Source organism: Chlorocebus sabaeus, chromosome 1 (assembly GCF_047675955.1).
Source record: "Chlorocebus sabaeus isolate Y175 chromosome 1, mChlSab1.0.hap1, whole genome shotgun sequence".
In the NCBI taxonomy this organism is placed as follows: Eukaryota; Metazoa; Chordata; class Mammalia; order Primates; family Cercopithecidae; genus Chlorocebus; species Chlorocebus sabaeus.
This window is the reverse complement of record NC_132904.1, coordinates 84,845,012-84,863,405: the sequence shown is the minus strand read 5'-3', so window position 1 is coordinate 84,863,405 and position 18,394 is coordinate 84,845,012. Positions and strand designations below refer to the sequence as shown.

General features: G+C 38.3%; 1 protein-coding gene across 1 annotated transcript in view; it reads left to right on the top strand.

The window, feature by feature from the left end:
• CTSC (cathepsin C) overlaps positions 1 to 17,882 on the top strand; it is a 40,555-nt gene extending 22,673 nt beyond the window's left edge. The window contains exons 3-7 of the mRNA XM_038005371.2: positions 2,333 to 2,499; positions 5,565 to 5,720; positions 10,873 to 10,988; positions 15,225 to 15,356; positions 16,964 to 17,882. Coding sequence (XP_037861299.2) covers positions 2,333 to 2,499; positions 5,565 to 5,720; positions 10,873 to 10,988; positions 15,225 to 15,356; positions 16,964 to 17,466 — 1,074 coding nt within the window. The 3' untranslated portion in view covers positions 17,467 to 17,882. The remainder of the gene's footprint in view (positions 1 to 2,332; positions 2,500 to 5,564; positions 5,721 to 10,872; positions 10,989 to 15,224; positions 15,357 to 16,963) is intronic.
• The last annotated feature ends 512 nt before the right edge of the window (positions 17,883 to 18,394 follow it).

Below are 18,394 nucleotides of genomic sequence, written 5' to 3'. Positions count from 1 at the left end.
TGGAGTTTAGGCTGTTTGCTATAAAGTTACCATATTAGACTGTTTTTGATCTACCAAAATAGAAGTTTTACATAAGTTAGTGTAAAATTAATTTTATTAACCTTTTTATACAACACACCCTCTCATATTGCTGCCCAACGATGTCCTTAGCCTTTGTTTCCATGGTCTTTGTCTTGAGTAGGATTTTAGTAGGGACGTGAGTAGTTGGGAACTGAACTCATGCTAGTGAAGTCATTCTTCACCAGAAGTAGACATTTGGGCTTCCGAATATCGTGAATGACCAGCTGGGCGCAGTGGCTCACACCTGTAATCCTAGCACTTTGGGAGGCTGAAGGAAGCAGATCATCTGAGGTAAGGAGTTTGAGACCAGCCTGGCCAACATGGTAAAACCCCATCTCTACTAAAAATACAAATATTAGCCAGACCTGGTAGCACACGCGGGTAGTCCCAGCTACTTGGGAGGCTGAGGCAGGAGAATCGCTTGAACCCAGGAGGCGGAGGTTGCAGTGAGCCAAGATCTCGCCAGTGCACTCCAGCCTGGGCAACAGAGTGAGACTCTGTCTCAAAAAAAGAGAATATCATGAATATCACCAAAGATAAAAGGAAGATGTGGATATGAGTAGCCCAGAGTAACTTTTCCTGTGCTATATAACATACTGAGTGGTGATTCCCAGGATTCAAGTCCAGATTTTCTGGATTTGAAAGCCACACATTTTTAACTCTTCCCCTAAGTATGATTTGAATTCAGAGAGTCAGATGCAATAAGGTAATTTTAACTTTAAGTGTAGTTTAGTCCACACATTTCTCTAAACTGGGGGTTGGCACACTATAAGCCTCTTTTTGTAAGTAAAGTTTTATTGGAACACAGCCTAGCTCATTCATTTATGTATTCCCTTTGCACCTTTTTGGTTGAGTAGTTGTGACTGAAGTCTTCTAGCCTACAAGCCTAAAATGTTTACTATCTAGTCCTTCAAAAAGAAATTTGCCAGCCTCTGCAAACAAGCGAAATAATGTGTATCAGAGTAGAGCAGGAGTCCACAAACTACAACCTCTGGAGCCAAAACCACCCTACTGCCTGTTTTTGTAAATAAAAGTTTTATAGAAACATAGTGAGTCAGAGCCTGAAATTGTCTGTGCCCAAGTCTCTCCTCAGAAATTTAGCACAGCATTTTCCCTTTCTGTCTCCCACATGCTACACAGCCATTCTGGATTATGTGCCCCGCCTCCATGAGAAGATGTTCTAACATGAGGGTGACTAGGCTCTGGAGCCAAAGCATCTTAGTTCAAATCCTGGATCTGTTAAAAATAATAGTTATTTTTCAGTTCTAACACTGAAATAAGACAAAGGGCCATATGAGTGAAATGAAGTGTAAAGACTATATTTAACACTTAGGTTACTTTAGCTCCCTCATGATCAGAATATGCTAATAAATTGAGAGATTGACAGAAAAAAATGATTCTGTTTCACTGTGGCTCACACCTGTAATCCCAGCACTTTGGGAGGCCGAGGCCGGTGGATCACTTGTCTGGATTTCAAGACCATTCTGGCCAACATGGCTAAACCCTGTCTCTACTAAAAAAATACAAAAATTAGCCAGGCGTGGTGGCGCGTGCCTTTAATCCCAGCTTCTTGGGAGGTTGAGGCAAGAGAATCGCTTGAACCTGGGAGGTGCAAGTTGCAGTGAGCCAAGATCACACCACTGCACTCCAGCCTGGGCGACACAGCAAGACTCCGCTGCTGGGGGCAAAAAAAAAAAAAAAAAAAAAAAAAAAAAAAAAAAAGTTCATCATTTGTTCTTGTAGTTTTCTGGTGTGGACCTTGTCTCAGTGGAAAAGTATAGTGTGATAGACTGAGGAGAATTCTGTTTCTGCCACTTAACAGCCCTGTTGCCTTGGTAAGAGCTCCTTATCTCTGAGCTGAACTCCTTTTGTCCTTGGTAAAATGTGGTTACTATCATCTGCATCCTCATAGCCTTCTTGTAAGAATAATGTGAAGTCACTTTTGAAAAATGCCTTGAATGTGCCAGATGCTGTGTTTTTGTTGTTGTTGTTTGTTTGTTTTTGTTGTTTTTGTTTTTCCTTGGCCTTCATTCCTGGAAGTGTTTTGTTATACACATTTTGTTTGGTGGCCAAAAATGCTAACTACAGAAAAGTTTGTATCTCTTCTTTTTCTAGAATAATTCTTACAGTGTAACCTCTCAGGGTGAAGTTTTTGTTTTGATTGGCACAGGGTGAAAAGGGGCACATTTCCTGTGAATGAGAGCCATGGAAAATGGACCTGAAATTTGAAAACAGATTTTACTTGGTTTCCTTTTCCCTTATTTGTTTGCAGTATAAAGAAGAGGGCATCAAGGTGACCATTTACTGCAATGAGACAATGACTGGGTGGGTGCATGATGTGCTGGGCCGGAACTGGGCTTGTTTCACTGGAAAGAAGGTGGGAACTGCCTCTGAGAATGTGTATGTGAACACAGCACACCTTAAGAATTCTCAGGAAAAGTGAGTTGCTACAAGTGAGATATACGTTTAGTTTTGTTTTATAGTATGTGTGAATATGTGTGTACATTTTTGGAATTTTAATTTGATTATACAAAATGTCTTTGGCTTAGAAATATTTGCCATACTATATAAAACCTTACTGAAAAAATAAATTAACCAATATAATTGAGAGTATTTTTTCAAAGTATTCCAAAAGTAATGGACCAATGATTTCTTCAAGTGAAATCATGTAATGGACCACAGAATTGCAAATTACTAATAAAGAAAAGCCATTTAACTTGTTGCCACGTAATAAGGGCATGTCACATAATACATGTAGATACATATATTTATGCTGCAACAAGTATAGGTGATACTAACTGGGCAACTTTTAAACAAGACCATAAATAACTGGAATCAAAATTCTTAGTATTTATGCAGCCTGTTGGTTTGCTAGGGCTGCCATAACAAAGTACCACAGACTGGATGGCTTAAGGAAGGTTGTTTTCTCACAGTTTTGGAGGCTAGAAGTCCAAGATCGAGGTGTTGTCAGGTTTGGTTTCTTCCAAGGCCACACTCCTTGGCTTGCAGATGTCTGCCTGCTTACTGGGTCCCTAAACAGTCTTTTCTGACTGTCCTAATCTCCTCTTCTTATAAGGACATTGGTCATATTGGATTGGGAGCCACCCATATGACCTAATTTTGCTTTAATTACCTCTTTAAAACTCTGTCTCCAAATACAGTCATATGGCTGCAATACAGGGGGTTAGAATTTCAACATACGACTTTTGGGGGGACACAATTCAGACTATAACCTGCAGTTAATGTTTACTGTTAAATGAAATCTATAACTAACTGTGAACCACACAAACAGGAGATTTCAAATAAGACTCTATTAGTTGTGGAAGGAAGAGATGAAATGTTACCTCTTCTGTTTTATGTAGTTGTAAAAGCCACTAAAAATGTACATGTACAAATCATCCCAAGCCAGGCAACACTAGCAATGAATGACTGCAGCACAGAGGTAAGAGAGATGATTTAAAGGAGAATGAATTGTCTGCAAAAGTGCTGAACAAGATCTAGACTAATTCATCCCCTTCATTTTGAGTTTAGGTTTTAAATAGCTTTGTTTGGCTTGGTCCTAGAGCTATGCATTTCCTTTTAACTTGTTTACTTTGCACCCTACCATTTAGGATATGCTATGTACTATTGTACTCTATTTGATATTCCAAACATTGTCTCATTTAATGAAGAAGCTCCTAACCAGAGTGCTCAGCACCTACATTGCCTCACCTGTGAAATGAGCATGTGGGACTGAATTGCCTTTGAGGTCTCTTTCAGCTCTTAATGATCTGTTATCCCATAGTAAGATACATTATTTTTAATCTCGTTGATCTTAAACACCAAAAATAATATTATTTAAGATGGAGGGTGCTATTTTGTCATTACTTTAATGCACATATCAACACACGAGGTTTTGCTAGATGTTACGATAAAGCAAGGGAAACAGCAGGCTACTGCTCCTCAAATATCTACAGTCAATGAAGTATTGACTCTCATTGTGGGAAAATATCTTAAAAGTATTTTATTTACAATTTAAAATATATTCTTTTGCCTAAAGAAACAATGAAACAACAATAATTTGTTTTTGTTATTGTGTTAGTGTAGTCATACATATGATACAGTTTTATAATCTGCTTGATGAAGGTACCTCTCTGGTTTTTTCACACTTTGCAACAAGTGGGAAAGAACTTGTTTGCAACAAGTGGGAAAGACAAAAACATTAAAACATTATCAACCTGGTTGCATGTTTTTCTGATTATTTTCAGTGCTCTGAGGTTCTTAGACCATATCAAAATTCTCTCTCTACACACATGATTTATAACAGAAAGGAAAGTTTGCAGTATGCCTAAAATGTTACTCAGGTTAATTATATCTTGCTTTGCATAGTTGAATGTTTATAGAAGTCTCAGATAGTGAGTCACTCTGAAACCACAGACTCTTTTAATAGTAATAATATGGTGAGTTCTATAATTCATAGCATCTAGCACACAGGTATGATAAATGTTTGAATGAAGTGAATAATCAACTCCCTGAATTTTTCTGCTTTGTAAATATGCTCTTTGTGTGTTACATCTATTTACGTAAGTATCCAAGCATTTGGCACAAGGTAAACCAATGTGGCTCAGGTTTTAATGTTATTGTGAATCACCTGGGGATCTTGTTAAAAGAAGAAATGCAGATTCTGATTCAGGCGATCTGCACTGAGCACCTAAAGTATGCATTTCTAACAAACTTCCAGGTGTTGCTGCTGATACTGGTTCAAGAACTAAATTCTGAGTAACAAGTATAAGCCAAACGTCCATAAAGTATAATTTATTTTTGCATCATATGGTTATAATGCTTGCATGTTGTATATATGTTGCATACAGGTTTTGCTGTTCTCTTTTTTCATATTAAAAAGGTTATAAAGGTACACTGTAGAAACTAGGGGATAGGGGAAAGCTGGGCATCTCATGCCACCACTCAGCGGTAACCATGTTTGACATTTTAAAAAATGCATTTATAGTTTGTGTGCGCGTGTATGTGTGTGTGTGTGCACATACATATGTATGTATATATTATGCATACACATTAATATGCATATATACATATATTACTGTCCAAAAGTTGATAAATTGATTATGATTATGTATAAACTTTGGTTTCTTTTTACATTTAATGTAGTTGTGAGCACTCTTCCATATCATTAAATAACTTTCTAGACATTTTTAATGAATATATTATATAGAAAATGAAATATTAATCGGTTCCTTATCCTAGAATATTTATTTCAGTTATTTACAGTCTATTAGTAGTTTAAAAGTACTTCATGGAAAATCCTTATACATGCATCTTAGTTAACTTGAACTTTTATTTTTAGAGAAGACATGCCAGGCTCTTCTAGGCTACTGATACATATTGCCAATTACATTCCTGAAAGATTGTACCACTTTCCACTTAAGCACAGAGTGTGATGCCTGTTTTAATTACTGTATTTACATCAGTAAAGACTATATCTGAAATGATCTCATTTTGGGGGACAGGTATTCTAATAGGCTCTACAAATATGACCACAACTTTGTGAAAGCTATCAATGCCATTCAGAAGTCTTGGACTGCAACTACATACATGGAATATGAGACTCTTACCCTGGGAGATATGATTAAGAGAAGTGGTGGCCACAGTCGAAAAATCCCAAGGTAATAAAGCACACATTTTATCATTAATAAAAATGAATGCTGAATACCATCCTCCCTCCTAACCAGTCCTACTGGTGTTGCTCGCCATTTTATTGGTCGTCCCAGTTGTAACTTTTTATGTGATCTGTTAACAATCTTTCTCTCCTATTGATACATGTTCTGTCACTTTCCAAGTCCTATTTATGAGTTTTTCTTTCACATGTCTGTTGTTTCCATTGCCCCCTTTCCATTTTCTACACTCTGGCATGGAGCTTTGTCCTGTTTCCCCCATGCTGTGGATTAGCCTCCTGCCTGTAACCACCTGAGGGGTTCTTCCTGCTTGCTGCATAAAGAAAGACCATAGCAATGTAGTAGAGAAAGAGCTTGAGAGATACTAGGCTGGCCATGCCACGTGGGGGATGGAGTTCATATTCAAATTGTCTTGTCCAAAGCTCATAGGTAGGAGATGGAATTGAGTGAAGTAGGAAATATTAAAGCAGATATTATAGTCTGGCTGCCTGATTTTCACTAGCGGTTTTGTATATAAGTTCTGTTCTAAGAATCCAGTGACATAATAGAAACTCTCAAAGATTCTTAGCTTGTGATATAGGGAGTCTGTGAAACTGCTGAAATTACAGACAACATTTATTGTTTATGAGCATTTCTGAATCTAGAGCTTTCACTAGATTTGTAAAGAATGTGGGCCAAAAGATTAAGAGCCAATCATGTGTCTTTTACTCAAAATGTTTGTAATTCTCACCTTTTTATCCCCCAAACTCCTTTTTCTCTGTCTTCATTTTCAGTGTTACTGGAAAGGGGTCCTGATCCAGACCCCAAGAAAGGGCTGTTGGATCTTGTGTAGGAAAGAATTTAGGGCGAGTCCTCAGTGCAAAGTGAAAGCACGTTTATTAAGAAAGTAAAGGAATAAAAGAATGGCTACTCCATAGACAGAGCAGCCCTGAGGGCAGCTGGTTGTCCATTTTTATGGTTATTTCTTGATTATATGCTAAGCAAGGGATGGATTATTCATGCCTCCCCTTTTTAGACCATATAGGATAACTTCCTGACATTGTTATGGCATTCTTTTTTTTTTTTTTTTTCCAGAGTCTCACTGTGTTGCCCAGGCTGGAGTACAGTGGAGCAATCTCGGCTCACTGCAACCTCTGCCTCCTGGGTTTAAATCATTCCCTTGCCTCAGCCTCCCAAGTAGCTGGGATCACAGGCGTGATCAACCAATGTTTGTATTTTTAGTTGAGACAGAGTTTCGCCATGTTGACCAGGCTGGTCTCAAACTCCTGACCTCAGGAGTTCCTCACTCCACCCACCTCGGCCTCCCAAAGTGCTGAGATTACAGATGCGAGCCACCGCGCCTGGTCTGTCATGGCATTCTTAAACTGTCTAGCACTGATGGGAGTGTAGCAGTGAGGAAGACCAGAGGTCACTCTCATCGCCCTCTTGGTGTTGGTGGGTTTTAGCTGGCTTCTTTACTGCAACCTCTTCTATCAGCAAGGTCTTTATGACCTATATCTTGTGCTGACCTCCTATCTCATTCTATGACTTAGAATACCTTAACTGTCTGGGAATGCAGCCCAGTAGGTATCAGCCTCATCTTACCCAGCTCCTATTCAAGATGGAGTTGCTCTGGTTCAAACACCTTTGACAACAACATTAAGCCTCAGTTTTCACATTGTTTTTGTTTTGTTTGTGTGTGCAATGATGGGCAAATCTCCACTTTATGGGATGGTAGAAAAAAGGAACTTAATATTGAAATGACTGTTTTGTGCCAGATAATTGCTTTAAACTGTATCAGCATCTTATTTAGTCCTGTTGATGACATGGATGTTATCTTCATAACAGCTGCCATTTTATTAAGGACTTACCAGAAAAAGGCACTGTTCTGAGCACTTGTTACCCATCATTACATTGAATTTTCGTAACAACCCTTTGAGGTAAGCATGATTATAACCACTTAAATAGAAGTTAACTGTAGTTCGTATTGTTAGGTTCCTTGCCAAATGTTACACAGATAGTAAGTGATAAAATCATATGCCCTGAAATTACATTGCACTGCCAAACTTAAATTTCTTTTTTATCCTTTATATTCTTAGGTTTAAACAAGGCAACTAGTTAACACATACTGGATTTTGTCCACAGTTCCTGGCTCATAACTCCCATAGGCCTTGTTACTTTCTTTTAATGTTGGGGCACATTAGGCCTCAGAAAACAGAATCAATCTCTCTCTCTTCTTTCACCCTTCTCTCACCTGCCCAGGGCAGCACTCTAATCTTCCCCTGCCTTTCTGATCTTGGGTCATAGGACTTTCATTTCCAAAGATGTCCTGTGTCATACCCTAAAGGAAAGAACACTGCAGAGAGAGGCTAAGAAGAATCTGAACAGACAGGTCTGGCTGTGTTTACATCATACCCTTTTTGTCCAATCACATCTCTACATGGTTGTCAATTGTGCCTATTCAGTGTAGTCTCCATATAAGGCTCACAAAGACAGGGTGCAGAGAGTTTCCAGATAACTGAACATGTGGAAGTTCCTGGAGGGTGCTGTGCTCAGGGAGGGCATGGAAGCTGTGTGCCCCTTCCCCCATACCTTGCCCTACTCATTTCTTCATCTGTTTCATTTGTAGTATCTTTTATAATAAACCAATAAACATTAGTTACTATTTCTCTGAGTTCTGTGAGCCACTCTTGCAAAGTAATTGAACCCAAGAAGGGTGTCATAGCATCCCCACATTATAGCTGGTCGGTCAGAAGCACAGGTAAACAACCTAGGGCTTTCAATTGGCATTGGAAGTAGGGGGCTGTTTTGTGGGATGGAGGCCTCAACCTGTGAGACCTGATGCCATCTCCAGGTACACAGTGTCAAAACTGGATTGGGGGACACCCAGCTAGTAGCCACTGTGAAAATGGTTGCTTGCTTGATGTGTGGGGAGAAACCCACATGCATTTGATCACAGAAGTCTTTTGTGTTGATAGTTGATAGTGTTCCGTGAGAGATTTAAAAAAAAAACTGAGTTTCTTCTTCAACATACTCTCTCAATGTGAAACCACAGGAACTATTTATATTCAAAGATGGAAATAGTTTGCATCTTAGTTTTTATTTATATGTCTTAGAAGAAATGTCCAAGCTTTGTTTTTTCTCTCACCCCGTATATAAAGTTACCTATGAGGCATAGATTTTTATGATCCTTAATTATTCAGACTTTGTCCAGGTTGTATGTTTTATAGCATTACTGTAACTTCTTTCTATTTGTTATAGTAATTTTTGTATGCATTATTTCTCTTAACATTATCTTCCATATTGTTAATGACCATCTCATATTTATCTCTGTATCATGTATATCTTCAACCAATGTGACTGGTTTAGGAGAAAAAAAATTAGTGAACAATTAACTAGCATTTCTCTAGTCTATACAATTGTCAGGGTTACAGTTGCTATTCTTGAAGAAATCATTGTTGTTTTTCTCTTTGTTTCATCTCAGTTCCATTTTGTCATGTATTCTTAACCTGTGTTATATATAAGAGAAGTTGTGAGAGACAGGACCACTTGTGGATAGATGCAGAGGGCATGAAGTAGCCCAGAAAGAATCTTTGCCATTGACTAAATTTTAGCCTAGTAAAAAACATCTGGTAACCACTGAAAAACTAGAACAGTGTGATATGACAATGCCCAGTTGAATAAGAAATTCAAGTAGTTTGTAGTAACAAAAAATAATTGTTACCACATTGTGACTGTAGTGCCCTCACAAAAAATTTGAAGGAGCAGAGAGAGAGAGGAAGTGAGTTTTCGCTGGGGGCTGGTGAGGGGAGGCTACTTTATGAGCAGTTTTTAAAATTAGAAGTTAGGGAAAAACTCTTAGGGGAGTTTTAAGTGGTGAGTAACAGGCGCTTGAGGTTACAGGAGCAGCAGCATAAAGACATAGAACAGAGAGGCCATTTGGCAGTCTTCGGGAAACTCCGAGAAGTCGAATGTGTCTAACGCTGTGGTGTGTTTCTCTCTCTCTCTCTCTCTCTCTCTCTCTCTCTCTGTATGTGTGAAATCGCTAATATAGAGAAGCTGTTAGAACAATTTTCTCACTTCCCAAAAATGTCTGTTCATTCATGGGCCTAGGCAACTCTCCTTTGTGTGTCTTACAGCCCAACACTATCATATAAGGTGTGGTTCTATAATGAAACAGTTTTATCTGTTGCTTACGGAGCTAGTCAGCCTATGTTATGCTTATATGACTGGTTGAGGGTGTCCAGGTTCTTGGCGTTTTGAACAAAGAATTGGACAAAATGTACAAATGAAGCAAGGAAAGAATGAAGCAACAAAAGCAGAGATTTGTTGAAAATGAAAGCACACTCCACAGGATGGGAGTGGGCCTAAGTAAATGACTCAAGACTCTCGTTACAGAATTTTCTGGGGTTTCAATACCCTCTAGAGGTTTTCCATTGGTTACCTGGTATATGCCCTATGTAAGTGAAGAGGGTGGAGTATACTTACAAAGTCATTTACTAGGTATGGGCCCTGTGTTAATGGAGAGGATGTTACTCCTGGGGGTTGTGGCCTGTGTAAATGCAGAGGATGAAGTGAAGTTACAAAGCGGTTCACATTCCTGCCACTGCTGAAGTGTTGCCATTTTATTTAGTTCTAGGAAGTCAGCATGAATTGGCCTTATGTTCTCTGCCTCCAGACCCTATTCTCCTGCCTCACATAGACCTTGTTTTTCCTTTGCCAACTTTACTTCTTTTACAGGGACCCCACTACCAATGTGTCTGTCTCCTAAGTCAAACATCAGTGATTCCTCTGTTTTTTCTAAACCCTTCTTATGTCTTCTACTTCTCATCTCTTTCTTGGTCAAAAATCTTTCAAAAGTGAGTAAGAATGCAGCTATTCAGGCAAACTAAAAATAACATGATAGTGATACACAAAACCAGTGTGATTTCACAAGGGAAAATTATCAATACTAGATACTGAAAAAGAAACTGAATGAAAGCCATTTACACAACTCTGTTTAATAATTGACACATTGAATCACTCACAGAACAAGTGCTCTTTGGGTCTGAATCTAGATCCTAGCTAGTCTGGTAGCTGAAATCATAGAATTATAATAGAGTTTAGAAAATCATCCTCAAATGAAAGATTATATGTTGATATCAAATGTGTATTTCCTTTCTAGGCCCAAACCTGCACCACTTACTGCTGAAATACAGCAAAAGATTTTGCATTTGCCAACATCTTGGGACTGGAGAAATGTTCACGGTATCAATTTTGTCAGTCCTGTTCGAAACCAAGGTAAAAAAGAATTCTAAGTTTTTTATTAATTTGTTCTGAACTATTTATTGAACATTTGCTCTGTGATGGATTTTGGGGATACCTAGATGGAATGGGCATGATCCCCTTATTACAGAAATAGAAAATAGATGGCCTATGAATTATTCTTTCCTTTTATATCCATAGCAGACTTTGGTTAAAAATTTTCTTTTCAACTGAGCTTAGCATTTCCTCAGTACTTTTCTCAATATATTTTCCACGTAGCTAGTGACAATCAGAGTGCTATGTAAGACAAACTCATTTGCCCTCCTAGTAGGAAAGATTCTAGTAGAAGCAAAGAACTGTGTACCATTCTGCAAGTGGTTTGTTGGAATCTTTGTTTGCTATCTGTCCCTCTATTCCCCCACCCCCATTAATTTAGTCATTAATTACTACATGAACCCATAAAATAAACCCTTAAATTATTTTCCTGGTAGACTTTTTGAGCTGTGTAAGGACCTTTCAATTCACTTTACATTAAAATATGACATGTGATAGTAAGTATTAACCCAGCTTCCTGAGTGATGGCGTGAGGGCAGAGCTCAGGTTCATGAAAATATTCCTATCATTGAATTTTACCAGTTATTTTCAGAAATTTGATAACATTTGATTTCATAACGTGTCCTCTAACTGCACTTGATAGCAAATTATCTTTTTATCCTGAGTTGTAGCCCACAATGACTTGGAGAATCTATGCAATACTCAAGTGTATTACTTCTAAGCTCATTTTGAAGATAATACTACCCATGACTGATTTGTTACTATAAAATAGGTTTAGTATTTGCTATCTGGAAACATTCTGATTAGGGTCTCCTGGGAGGATTATAAATTTATGTACCCAAAGATAAACTGTTGTTTCCCTTTCGTAAAATTCTAGTGATAATCAGTCTCTGCCATGTCTTATTTTCATCACTTGCCCTTCAAGCTCCCATCTCACTGAATTCTTGCAGTGTTCTGAATGTTGAGAGTCCCAAGTAGGTCTTATAACAGCCAGTGAGCAACATTTCTCTTCTTCATCAGACACCAAGGGTCTCATCTCTTTGCTTTTCTACCAGTTATTCTGGGCTCTTCAGCTCTAAAGAAAGTATAGGTCCTGAAATCTTTCCCTACCTTCTCAGTTTCCTGGGAAGGCTTCCTTGGAAAGTGGGATTGGAAATAAGATAAATTTGAACATAATTGAGAAATGAATGCAAAGTGAAATTGAAGGGTCCATGTTAAGAGATTGCAAGTTACGCTATCACCAACTAGATTTTTTATGTCTATTTGAGACGATTAATTAATAGTGCATATCATGTGTTGACTTGATCATTGAGGTCCTGGCACATGGTTAGCATTGCTATAATGTGAGCTACTGATATTATAGTGTTGCTTCTGGTGTTGTTACCAGAACATCTAAAATGTGTTAGGATTTTTTTTAATGGCAGAGAAAATAAAGACTAATATGACATAGTCCTTGTTCTGGTGATTTACAGTTTAGCAAGACATATAAGCAAAACATTAAAATATGATAACTACTTTAATAAAGCATATTTTAAAGAGATGGTAGAAAAGTTTAGCAAACCCTTCCCAAAAGATATGATTGACAAGTTATATGAGATAATAATTCAGGTAAAGGAAATTAGACTTTCTAAAGCCAAATTATTTGACATTGCTTTTCATATACCTTGGTAAAAGCTATTATTTTCTCCAATGTTCTTTATTCTCTGACTGTTATAAATAAGATTTGTACAGAGAAATGGCAATTTCAAAACAGAGGGCTTTGATGGATTAATTGCTTTTGAATTGATCCCTCATCTACAGTATCTTGTCAGGTACTTGAGAAAATAATGTACTTAGAGGTTCCTCTTTTGACTTTCTTTTGGTATTCTATACTGTAAGTTGGGGAAAAAAGTATTTTCTCTTCCTGCTAATTGGGCTACTTGAAAATTCCCACCAACTTTGCCAATACCAGTGTTCTGTATAACCCAGATTTCAGAATTAGCTGCAATTAAGGGAATTTACAGCTTTTCTCTAGTCAGAGAGCAAATTGAAATTAAAGAAAAAAGAAATAGTGGGAGGACAAATGAGGTCTTACCTTTACACTTGGAAACAGATTTAAGAACAAGCCTTATAGCTAGATTTATTAATACTTTGAGGTATGAGAGGGAAGAGAAGCTTAGAAATAGGGCAGAATGGGCTTTCTTTGTTCTTCTCCCAGCTATACTGTTTTTATTTATTTTTATATTTTTAAGAGAGAAGGGAAGTGTCTCTCCTGGGTCACATTAACTAGGAAATACAGAGTGTTTTCATAATGCATGAAGTCTAGTCCATTTAAGTCTTGTTTCAAAATGCTGTTTATACTATTTGAGCAGGAAGGCAGAGACCTTAAACTGCTCTACCCAATTCATTTTACACAACAGATTAAAAAAAAAAAAACAGTGTCAAAAGGTCAAGTGCACAGTGTTGCACAACCAATGAGAGGCAAAATAAGAGAAGAGGGGGGAAAAAAAAGAATCCTGACTCCTGACTCCTAGTGCAGCATGTTCTTCACTGGTGGAAGGTACTGCTGAATATAGTTATACCATATGAAAATAACACTATCTATTTGAGATTGTAGAAATTTGATTACTGCAGAGCTCTGGCTGGGCTAGAATCACTTCTTATTCTTTATTGCATTGCAGTATTCTTAAGAGATAAATGGTTCTTTTAGAATCAGGTTGGCCTTGGCTGTTGAAATGAGGCATTAATTCCCTTGGTAGCTGACACATTCTTACAAGTCAGGGGCCTGATGAAGGTTATCTTTTTCCCTTGTTCCTGTGATTACTCTGTAAATAGAACACATTCGGAGCCCTTGAATGCACTTGTGGCCTGTCCCTCCCACAGTGATCGATGGTTAGATAATGCGAATTTAATGACCAGTACTGAGAGAGATTATTTCCATGGCTGCTATGGGCCAAGAAAGCTGGACAGTCAGAAAGGGACCCTTTCCAGACTCCCCTGGGATGTGTTATTTCTTTGACATTGGTTTCCTTTCATGAGGCGCCAAGGTGTATTTGTAAGTTGTCCAGTATTGCACAACTAATGAGGGGCAAAACAAGAAAGCAGGGAGAAAAAAAAAAAAAAAACAAACAAGAATCCTCACTCCTAGTTCAGTGTGTTCTTCACTGTTGGAAGGTACTACTGAACATAGTTATATGTTCAGTGTGCAATGTACAAGGTACAATGTTGACATTCTATCATTTGAAGGATGGGTCCTATAGATAGTATCATCTGCATGGTTTTGAAAACAAAAGATATAAGCTAATTTTGCTCTGTCTAGTGACTACGAGACAGGGAGAGAAAACCTGAACATTGGTTAAAGTAGACATGGACCCATAAATTGAAAAGGACACTAATCCTGCCTTAGGAGACAGTAAGGCACTTGTCCCTGCTATCTGTTAGCTGTGTGTCCTTGGACAGCTCATTGCTTCTTTCTGAGCCACCTTTACATGTTATCAAGTGAGCAGATTGTACACTAGATGAATTCACAGGGCCTTCTTCCAAGTGCTTTTCTAATCTTCATAATTTAGATAATCTCTCAGTAGGAAAACAGTGTATAATATGGTCACTCTGAGATTTTTAGGGGGAGAATTTTAGGGAACATCAGAAATGGCAGTAGTTAAAAGGAAACAGGGCTCAGACTGACTTCTGTCTATAACTTCACGTGGTAGAAGGGATGAGAGTTCTCTCTGGAGCTTTTTGTATTAGGTCACTAATCCCAAAGGCCCCACCTCCTAAGACCATCACTTTGGAGATTGGGGTTTTAACATGATTTTGGAGGGACATAAACCTTCATCTCATTGCATTAGAGGTATTTGAAAGCTCAGCTCACATGTATCCCTCCACAGTTTTCTCCCAACCTGATGGCTTTTAATGTTGCAGACATAAATCCTTTCATCATTATCAAGAATATTGCCAAAAGCTTCTCAGAAATTATGAGGGGATTTTTTAGTTTCTAAAATATTCTCAAAGAAAATCCCATGTACTAATGTTTGCCTTTTGATGAAAAAGGATGAAATCTTAATGATTGCCTTCATAAGCTCAACAATGCTTGTTAGTTGAGTCTTCTTATTGTATTGATTCTTATAAACAACAACATTCAGTATAAACATTAATGTATGTGATTCACTAAGGTTTCTGTATGATTTTCTGTGAGGCTTCAGATGGCTCCTGGATGATGTATCTTTTTTTCATCTCCAGCATCCTGTGGCAGCTGCTACTCATTTGCTTCTGTGGGTATGCTAGAAGCGAGAATCCGTATACTAACCAACAATTCTCAGACCCCAATCCTGAGCCCTCAGGAGGTCGTGTCTTGCAGCCAGTATGCTCAAGGTAAGTGTTGCATTTCAGACACCATTTATGAGCTATTTACCTGTGTGGAGCTGGCTGTTGTTGGCAAAGGCAAAAGGATGGTGCAGTAAAGAGAGCACAGTGTCTATAGTCAGAAAACCTGGGTGCAAGTCTGGCCCTGTAACTTATTAATGGATGGTTTCTCATGGAATTCACTGTACCATCCACCAAAATGTCAATAGTTACTATATATTGAGTGAGCTCTGCCTCTTACATATATTGCCTAACAATGCTCAAAACTCTGAGAAGTAGTAAGTATAATCCCTATTTATGGACGGGGAACAGGAACAAAGAAATTTTTCTAATCATTTGAAGGTCTCACAGCTTTTAGCCTTGGAGTTTCACTTCTAATTATCGTCTCCAAAACCCAACTTTTTTTTAAAACCATACTAACACTGGTTTCCCTCTGGGAGAATTTTAAAATTCTGTACTTAGGGCTGGGCGCAGTGGCTCATGCCTATAACCCCAGCACTTTGGGAGACTGAGATGGGTGAATCTCTTGAGTCCTGGAGTTTGAGACCAGCCTGGGCAACATGGCAAAACCCTGTCTGTATTAGAAACACAAAAAATTAGCTGGGCTTGGTGGCGTGCGCTTGAGAATCACTTGAGCCCGGGAGGTCAAGGCTGCAGTGAGCTGATATCATGCCACTGCACTCCAGCCTGGGCAACTGGAGTGAGGCCCTGTTATGGGGGAAAAAAAAAAAAAAAGAAAAAAATCTGTACTTAGGCTTTCAGATCAGGCTGTATGTGATGTATGTCAAAAACACAGCTATAATTGATTGAGGGAGAAACATTACCATTTTAAAGGTTTATGCTGTCAAGCCCAGATTTGGCCACTAGGAATTTCCCAGCTCACCACTGAAACTGCTGATGAGTGATTATTTGCCAGTGAGCCTTTCATTCTTTCTAAAATACGTAATACTAGTTGTAACTTGTAGGCTATAGGGGCTATAGTATATAAGACAATCTTTATCCTCATGAAGCTTACAGTTAAGTGAGAGATAGAGATTAAATAATTATAACAGTGTAAAGAACAGTGAAGAAAAAGTACAGAGTTATGGATATATATAATAGGGTCAGGACTACAGGAGGACGGTAGGAAAGACATTTCAGCCAGAGGTTGTCAGGGAAAAGACGTGCTTGAGAAAGAGCTGAGGTGTGGGGTCTGGCTGCTTAGCAATGACCATAATGCATAACTTTGGCTATTTTTACATGAAGTAACTAATTTAACCCTATGAGGAAAGTACTACTATCATCTAGATTTTACAGGTACGTAAGCAGAGATACAGAAAAGTTATACTCTTCACACAGCTTTGGCTTTAAACCTATGTAGGCTTCAGAGCCTCCCCACTTAACCACTTTGCCATTGCTACACCCATGTTAGGTGCTAAGTAGATATCTGTTAAGTAGAAGGGGGATGAAAGCATAGTTAGCTAGCTGGAAAATGGATGGATGAATGAAGTGACGCTTAAGCTAAGAACAACTTTTGGGGTAACATGCAAAGAATAATGGAGCAAAAAAGAAAAAAATAGAAAATAGGATAATCCTTTTTCTACTAAGGGGTAACCATGTGTGTTGTTCATCTTCAGGCTGTGAAGGCGGCTTCCCATACCTCACTGCAGGAAAGTACGCCCAGGATTTTGGGCTGGTGGAAGAAGCTTGCTTCCCTTACACAGGCACTGATTCTCCATGCAAAATGAAGGAAGACTGCTTTCGTTATTATTCCTCTGAGTACCACTACGTGGGAGGTTTCTATGGAGGCTGCAATGAAGCCCTGATGAAGCTTGAGTTGGTCTATCATGGGCCCTTGGCAGTTGCTTTTGAAGTCTATGATGACTTCCTCCACTACCAAAATGGGATCTACCACCACACTGGTCTAAGAGACCCTTTCAACCCCTTTGAGCTGACTAATCACGCTGTTCTGCTTGTGGGCTATGGCACTGACTCAGCCTCTGGGATGGATTACTGGATTGTTAAAAACAGCTGGGGCACCAGCTGGGGTGAAGATGGCTACTTCCGGATCCGCAGAGGAACGGATGAGTGTGCAATTGAGAGCATAGCAGTGGCAGCCACACCAATTCCTAAATTGTAGGGTATGTCTCCCAGTATTTCATAATGATCTGCATTAGTTGTAAAAGGGAATTGATATATTCACAGACTGGAGACTTTCAGCAGCAATTTCAGAGGCTTACAAATAGATTCCTATGAAGATTTTTGTCTTTAGAATTAAAACTGCCCTCAATTTTAATATACCTTTCAATCACCCACTGGCCACTTTTTTCTAAGTATTCAGTTAAGTGGGAATATTCTGGAAGATGGTCAGCTATGAAGTAATAGAGTTTGTTTAATCATTTGTAATTCAAACAGATGCTATATTTTTTAAAATCAATGTGAAAACATAGACTTATTTTTTAATTGTACCAATCACAAGAAAATAATGTCAATAATTATCAAAACTTTCAAAATAAATGCTCATATTTTTAAAATAAAGTTTTAAAAATAACTGCATTATAGAGTTTGTTTACTTCAGTGAATTTTTATCATTGACTCAGTAAGATTCACTTATGTTACCTATGTAAGCACTTAAGAAGAAAAAACGTTTGAAGATATTTCAATTAAAAACAAAAGTATGAACCTTTATGACAGGGGATATACTCAGATAATGCCTAGTGAATCCTAAAATTATCCTTGGATATTTGATGAGTCAGAGACCTCAGAGAAAAAAAGAAGAGTTTTGACAAAATCTGGATATTGGTGAAATTATTCTATGGTGTGTATCTTGTATTTGGGAGTATTGGCTAGTTTTCAGTAGGTGAGCAATAATAGCTTAATGAGTGAAATACTAGCAGCTTAGATTTAAATAGATTTTTGGAATCTCCCAGAGATATTTCACAGTGGATATGAAACCTCTATGCTAAGTAATATATGCCTTCTCTTAGAAATTATGTGACAGGAGAATAAGGCAGTCAGAGCTCTGAAACATGAACATGGACCACAGCCTTATCGAGCTGGAAAGGACC